The sequence below is a fragment of the Lithobates pipiens genome, unplaced genomic scaffold (assembly GCF_037356315.1).
Source record: "Lithobates pipiens isolate NorthernLeopardFrog02 unplaced genomic scaffold, aLitPip1_a1.2 Scaffold_16, whole genome shotgun sequence".
In the NCBI taxonomy this organism is placed as follows: Eukaryota; Metazoa; Chordata; class Amphibia; order Anura; family Ranidae; genus Lithobates; species Lithobates pipiens.
The window spans coordinates 113527401-113535701 of record NW_027507748.1 but is presented as its reverse complement, the minus strand read 5'-3'; the positions used below and the strand labels follow the sequence as shown (position 1 = coordinate 113535701).

General features: G+C 44.2%; 1 protein-coding gene across 1 annotated transcript in view; it reads right to left on the bottom strand.

Annotated features, from left to right (window-relative positions):
- Positions 1-1399: 1399 nt before the first annotated feature.
- The window catches only part of LOC143981995 (uncharacterized), a 63430-nt gene continuing 56528 nt past the window's right edge, over positions 1400-8301 (bottom strand). Inside the window, exons 4-5 of the mRNA XM_077480305.1 lie at positions 5116-5175; positions 1400-1582 (exon numbers count right to left, since the gene is read on the bottom strand). Of these exons, the coding sequence (XP_077336431.1) occupies positions 1527-1582; positions 5116-5175 (116 nt within the window). The 3' untranslated portion in view covers positions 1400-1526. The remainder of the gene's footprint in view (positions 1583-5115; positions 5176-8301) is intronic.

Genomic DNA, 8301 nt, shown 5'->3' with positions numbered 1-8301 from the left:
CAATCCACACTGGCAAAGGGCCATGCCCCCTGAGACAACCATACTCACATATATTTTAGAGGTGTATAACCATAATCTGTCAAATTGATGCTCAGTTGTATGAGAAGTATGGGAAATTTTTTTTAACATAATCATACTTACCTACCAGAGCTGAGCGACACGCTAACCCCTCAGGGCTGAGCGACACGCTAACATCACCTCGTGTTCAGTGTTCAGGAAGGACTGGTTTGTCCGTGTGTGTCCGGCCGGCGCAATGGACTTAAGGCTCAGAATTTCCATTTACATTGTAAGTGCAATTTTATATTTTTGGGTTTTAATAATAAAAGGTTTTACACTATTGGAGATTTATCTCTCTTTAATGATTGGTGCATACCTTGAGCTTTCCAAACACATGAGAAGTGTTCTGTGAAAATGTATCCAGCTATTTATACATGAAAACGGTGGTGCAAGGCGATCAATAAGGATTCCTTTGTAGTGGGGGACGATTACATACCTATATGCTCATTGTGACCCTCTGTAGTGGGGGGTCATGAATTTCTTGTAAGAAGTGAATTCAGATATATGGTGGTGGACTGAACACTGTTCATCTATGGAGGATTTCATTTATATCTAATCTGTTACAGCAGGACTGCTTCTCGGTTCGTAAATTTTTATTTTTACAGAGACTTTTGTATGTAACTTTTTGTTATATTTGCACAGTAGGCTTTTTGCCTTGTTATACGGTACATTTAGCACAGCATATTTCTTTTTTTTCTGTTTTATTTCTGTAGTTATGTGATACAGTTAAGCCGCAGCTGAATATAGTTCTTTGAGACCAATTCTTTTTTTGTAATTTACCTTAGCGCAGTTTCTTCCCTTTTTTTTAAATCTATCATGTCATGGACAGATATGGTATTTGGTATTTTCAAAAGTCCTTACTCTTGAAGCAGAAAAACATTCAATATGTTGTTGGGTTAGTGCTCCTACCATGTAGGGTATTCAGCAGCCACAGCCCAAATGTTGCATTCACCATGTGGGCCACCATACAGAAACACCTCATCTATACAAAAACAACAGACAGCCATACCCAAATGCCCAATTCAATGGTTAAGCCATCACAATTTCCCAATTGTGCCTTTCAATTCAGTTTCCGTTCTAGACTCATCAGGGGGATTGGGGATTCGAATAGCGTTTCTTCAAGGCAATTTTGCACTAGAGTAATAATTTCAGAAACAGTTTTAAAGCTGGGGGTTCCAATGATGTGAGGAGATGAGGGTGTTTTTTTTCTATACAGTAGACGTAATTTGAGACTCAACAGTTGAAACCACCCCACAGACAGAGCTGCCCACCATGAAGTACCCAAGAACAAACCAAGAACCACGAGTAAGAGATGACTCCTCTGTAGCAAGAAGACAACACATTCTGAAGTATCAATGTTGTTTTAATGTTGTACGTACAGTATAGTCCTTCATGTGTTACAAAGGGACAAATAGGCAGTATAAAATGTCATTTTCTGTTTACCAAGTTTTCATAATTCACTGCAGTATTCAGTCATGCCAAATCTTGTCGTAGATTTCATTTTCTTTTATTACTCTTTGATCATCTGTAATAAAATAACATTATATTTATTAATTGAGGAAGTATATTTGTACTTGGTAAAATAGTGTTCAGCTGAAAGTATAAGTGCATTTTATTACAGTTTAGTTCCTTTAACCCTTTCGTTGCCAGGTCCATGATGCAGCACTGCTTCCAGCTGACCAGGTCAGTGCAAAAAAAAACAAAAAAACAATGTGTTTAAATCCTCCTCCTGCAATGCATTTACAGAGCTTCCCCATTAATTTCAATGTGTAGCATTCAGCAGGCCAAGTCAGGTCAACTTTGCTCTGGGCACAAAGCATAGCAGCCCCAGCATGTAAACCCCCTGTCTGGTGCCTATTGCAGATGGATGGGTTTGGTTGGCGGGTTGCAGAAACACAGCTCAATCTTGCATTTTTGCTGCTCCCCACCCACTCAACCATAAGTCTAAACAAAGCCTAAGGCCTCGCATGTTGGGCATACTACTACAGGCCTGTGTTTAGCTACAGAGGGACACACAGGTGTTCCATATATCCCTATGCAGGCAGTCCCATTCATGTCAATTGGAGCCCAGCCCTGACAGTACCCCCTCCCCAATGACTCCTCCCCCTCAGAGGACCACCAGGTTTGAGGGGAAAACATCTATGGAAGGCACTTAGGTGGACAGGAGCATGTACATCGAAAGATGAGACCCCTTCCAATGAACCAGGTACTGTATTCACCTCCGGAAGCTACAGGTCAGAAACCATGAATCAGACCAAGACAGAAGTACAGTTAAATCACACTTGTTTAATAATAAAAGTAAATACAACAAACGTAGTCAAAACATAGCTAAAGTTTGGTAACGGGAAAAGATAGTCAGACAAGCCAGGAAGCCAGAGAACAGTGTAGTGGAACAGCAAGCAGGATCTGGAGCCAGAAGGAATGTCAGACAAGCAAGTCTTTAACAGGAACACAGGAGATAGTCTCTGTGACATTGACCAAGGCAAAGGCAGAGATCATCTGGGCTTAAGTAGGCAGGACTGACGATCAGGATATCATAAACAGGTAAGTCACTATGTAGAGATAGGAGCAGGCATTTAGCTGACAGCTGAGTGGCCAGCTCAGAGAAGAAAGGGCTGAGCCCAGCCCTGACAGTACCCCCTCCTCAATGACCCCTCGGAGGACCACCAGGTTTGAGGGGAAAACGTCTATGGAAATCACAGAGGAGGATAGGGGCACGTATCTCTGAGGATGAGACACAAGAGCGTTCCTCCGGACCATACCCTTTCCAATGCACCAGGTACTGTATGCGCCTACAGAACCTACGGGAGTCAACAATGGACTGTACTTCACTCTCCTCATGGTTCTCAACATGTACAGGGTGAAGACAAAGTACCGAGGTGGTAAAGCGGTTGCAGACCAAAGATTTTAATAAGGAGACATGAAATACATTTGAGATACGCATATTAGAAGGAAGGTCTAATGCGTAAGCCACTGGGTTAATCCTTAATACGGAAAGTGCGAACTTCAGAGAGGGAACATGAAGTCGGAGGTTTGCGAGATGACAGCTAGACCCTGTGCCCAACCTGGTAGGAAGGCGCAGGCAGGTGTCTGTGGTCAGTATGGAGTCTGTACCTATCATTAGCATGTCACAAAGCCTCCTGGACTTGTGCCCAAGTGGAACGAAGACCACGGAGATGCTCCTCTAACACAGGAATATTATGTGGAACAAATGAGTCAGGCAACATGGAAGGTTGGAAACCATAATTCGCCATAAATGAGGACAATCGGGAAGCAGAATTCAAGGCACTGTTGTGAGCAAACTCCACCCATGGTAAGAGGTCCGACCAGTTGTTATGATGTTCAGAAATTTAGCAACTTACGAATTGCTCCAAGGACTGATTGGCTCGTTCTGCGGCCCCATTAGACTGCGGGTAATATGCAGAGGAGGATACAGAGGAGAAAGCATCAGCTCCTGGGGCACTGAGCTCTGCACCCTGAACACTCTATCATTGTTCCCTGCTGTTGTGTGCGATCTGTGCCTTAACTTCCGGTTCCTCTAACTCATACCCGCATGTCCGAGGGTGGATGACAGGTGACTTGTGTAAGAGCTGTGAGTACGACGGGGAGAGAGGGGAGACATCTAATGTAAAGGGAGGCTCTGATCTGATGGTGACATCTAATGTAAAAGGGGGCTCTGATCTGACGTGACATCTAATGTAAAGGGGGATCTGATGGTTACATCTAATGTAAAGGGGGATCTGATCTGATGGTTACATCTAATGTAAAGGAGAGATCTGATGGTGACATCTAATGTAAAGGAGGACTCTGATGGGGACATCTGATGTAAAGGAGGACTCTAATGGGGCCCTAATCTGATGTGACATCTAATGTAAGGGGAACTGATCTGATAGTTACATCTATTGTAAAGGAGAGATCTGATGATGACATCTAATGTAAAAGGGGACTCTGATGGGGACATCTGATGTAAAGGAGGTCTCTAATGGGGACATCTAATGTAAAGGGGGGCTCTGATGGTGACATCTAATGTAAAGGAGGACTCTGATCTGATGGTGACATTTAATGTAAAGGGGGCTCTGATGGTGACCTCTAATGTAAAGGGGGGCTCTGATGGTGACATCTAATGTAAAGGAGGACTCTGATCTGATGGTGACATCTAATGTAAAGGGTCGCTCTGATGGTGACATCTAATGTAAAGCAAGATTCTCATGGGGACATCTGATGTAAAGGGGGACACTGATGGGGACATCTGATGTAAAGGGGGACTCTGATGGGGACATCTGATGTAAAGGGGGACTCTGATGGGGACATCTGATGTAAAGGGGGACTCTGATTGGGACACCTGATGTAAAGGGGGCACCTCCTGTAAAGGGGGACACTGATTAGGACACCTGGTATATAGAGGGACTCTGATGAGGACACCTGATATATAGAGGGATGCTGATGGGGACACCTGCTGTAAAGGGGGCTATGATCGGGACATCTGATGTAAAAGGGGGCTCTGATGAGGACACCATATGTTAAGTGGTTTTATTTTAACTGACAGTCATCGGCTCTCTGCTTATGGAACTGTGAGAACCGTGCAATTGGCGGTCTTTGATCGCTCGTTTCTTAGCCTTAGGGCCGGTATAGGACAGATGCTGCATTGGACCAATGCTGCTATTTCACCTACGTAAGTATGATTTTTGGAAAAAAAAAGGCCCAACTTCTCTTTTAACAAAACGGACCTTAGTGAATAACACACACCTAAGTGTGAGTGCTCTCACTAGTACTAGTAATGCCAACTCAGAGAGGTAATAGTGGGTGGCTGACTAATTACAAAAGTACAATAAACCTACTCTGCTAAGCATCAGCTTGTGCAAAGGAAATGCTGCAACCACTGGTGAGGATGGTGATTCAGGGTAAAGCTGGGGCATTGCAATGCTGGAGTTCTGGTTACAGTTCCCATCAGGGCTGCCTTCATGGTTTCTCCATACTGCTGATATACAGCAAACTTTAATTTCTTCAGGGGCTGATTTAGTATTCTGATATATATTATTTTTAAATGAATAAACTTACAGGTTATTGTAGAATATGTAGCCGTATCTGTGCGTGTTTCACAGTTTTGAGTTCTGCGACCTGATGGGAAAAATATAATCATCTACATTACAATAATTGTAAGTTCAAAGTGATTTATAATTGTATAACAAGACGTGCATTTCCACTTTTCAATTGTTCAATACTGCCACCAAACATAGCTCCCAACTGTCCCTGATTTTGAGGGACTGTCCCTGATTTGGAACAAAGTCCCTCTGTCCCTCTTTGCTTCTCATTTGTCCCTCATTTTGGTCTGATCTACCATATATAGTTGTATATAAAATACATTTTTTATCTTTCAAAAAGTATTTCCCAGTGCTATTTTTAAAATTTCTGCATTTGTAAATTTCAAAAGTCTGTATAAATGAATAGTAAAAAAAAAAAAAAAAAACACTTGTGGGTTTAACTGATTTTTTTTGTATAATTCTCCTTGAAGAGGGCGTGACAGGGGGTGTGCCCTATGCCTTAATACTTTTGCTAATAGTTGTTCCTCGTTCTCATCTCAAAAAGTTGGGAGGTATACACCAAAGCACCCAAAGCTGAGATCACTTACCAGCTGGAAATTCCTCTATGAGGATGATTTACTAAATTTACTAAAACCAGGGAGTGCAAAATCTGGTGCAGCTCTGCACAGAAACCAATTAGCTTACAATTGTCAAAGCTTAATTGAACAAGCTGAAGCTAGAAGCTGATACATTCATGTATATCCACTTCAATACAGGGCACTTAAACACCTTCCTGCCCAGACCAATTTTGAGCTTTCAGCGCTGTCGCACTTTGAATGACAATTGCGCAGTCATGCTACACTGTACCCAAATGAAATTTTTATCATTTTTTTCCCACAAATAAAGCTTTCTTTTGGTGGTATTTGATCACCTCTACGGTTTTTATTTTTTGCGCTACAAATAAAAAAATACAGAAAATTTTGAAAAAAAAAATGTTTTTTTTTGTTTCAATTTCAAAACTTTGTAAATAAGTACGTTTTCTCCTTCACTTATGGGCACTGATGGGGCTACACTGATGGGCACTGATAAGGCGGCACTGATGGGCACCAATTAAGTGGCACTGATGAGGTGGCATTGATGGACACTGATAGGCGGCACTGATAGGCGACACTGATGGGCGACACGGATGGCCGACACGGATGGACACTGATAGCTGGCACGGATTGGCATGGATGGGCGGCAGAGATGGGCATGGATAGGCGGCACAGATGGGCATGGATAGGCGGCACAGATGGGCATGAATAGGTGGCACAGATGGGCATGAGTGGGCACTGATAGGTGGCACAGGTAGGCACTCATAGGCGGGCACAGGTGGGCACTCATAGGCGGCACAGGTGGGCACTCATAGGCGGCACAGGTCGGCACTCATAGGTGGCATTGGTGTTATACTGTACTAATGGATGCCAATCAGTGCCAAACAATAATGCATGCCAATCAGTGATGCCCATTGTGGGCACTGATTGGCACCCATTATGGGCACTGATTGGCATCCATTGTGCTGACTGGCATCCCTGGTGGTCTAGGGAGGATTACCTTTTCCCTGGTGGTCTGGTGGCGTCCCTGGTGGTCCAGTGTGGGCATCCTCGGGGAGGCTGTGCTGATAATCGATCAGCACAGACCCCCCCTGTCAGAGGAGCAGCCGATCGGCTCTCCTCTACTCGCGTCTGACAGACGTGAGTGAGGAAAAGCCGATCACCGGCTCTTCCCATTTACACTGTGATCAGCCGTGATTGGACACGGCTGATCACGTGGTAAAGAGTCTCCGTCGGAGACTCTATACTGAGATCGTAGTTGCCGGGTGTCAGACTGACACCCCGCAACAACGATCGCCGCGATGCGCGCCCCCGGGGGCGCGCAGCGGCTCATAATCCTGAGGACGTCATATGACGTCCGGTCAGGATTATGAAACCACTTTGCCACCGTCAATTTGTAATAGGGCGGGCGGCAAGTGGATATGTTAAGCACCTGATCCATACTTTTAACGTCCATTATTGTGGCATGCTAGTCTCATGTTGAAAGTGAAGAGGTTACTCACAATATGAAAATTTTTGTAAGACAGGTAAGGTTACAACGTTAGAAGTAATGTGTTGAATAGTTTTGTATGTATTCTTTAGTTTCTGAGCATGCAAAGTCTTGCTCTTACGGGGGGTTTTTTCATACGAAAACCGTACTAGTGAAACGAAAATTGGACGATGGTTCACATCCAACAAAAATTTTCTAGTCTGCGCATCCAGCTTTTGACACATTTTTGGGACCATTGTCATTTATACAGCAATCGGTGCTATACAAATGCACTGATTCCTGTGTAAATGACACTGGCAGTGAATGGGTTAACCAGGGGGTGGCAGTGTAGGGGTTAAGTGTGTCCTAGGGGCATTGTCATTTATACAGCAATCAGTGCTATAAAAATGCATTAATTCCTGTGTAAATTACACTGGCAGTGAAGGGGTTAACCACTATGTGGCAGTGTAGGGGTTAAGTGTGTCCTAGGGGCGTATTGCTAACTGTGGGGGGCGTGGCTGTGTTGTACCCATCACTGATCTCTGCTATCTCTGTCATTTATACAGCAATAAGTGCTATAAAAATGCACTGATTCCTGTGTAAATGACACTAGCAGTGAAGGGGTTAACCACTAGGTGGCATTGTAGGAGTTAAGTGTGTCATAGGGGCGTGTTGCTAACTGTTGGGGGTCTGGCTGTGTTGTACACATCACTGATCTCTGCTCCAATCACAGGGAGCAGAGATCAGTGTCACTGTTGCTTGGCAGAACGGGGAGATGCTTGTTTACTTTAGCATCACCCCATTCTTCCTCCCTGTAAGACGATTGCGGGTATCCTCGCGGCGATCGAGTCCACAGGACCCACGATTGGATTCACAGAGGTCCCGACTGGCGCGCACGGGACGTACCTGTACGTAAAGGGATGTACCTGTACGCCCATTTGCCTGTCCATGCCATTCTGCCGATGTATATATGTGTGCGCCGGTTGGGAAGTGGTTAAGAAGATTATATATATACGTTCTGAACCATAACCAGCCACTGTTGAAGTTTTAGGCCCGTTTCAAACTGCTGCAACAATCGGTCCGACTTTGGAGCACTTGTTGCATTGGAAGTCGGACCCCATGCAGTGCAATAGAACCATTCGACTTAGAAAAAGTTTACTGC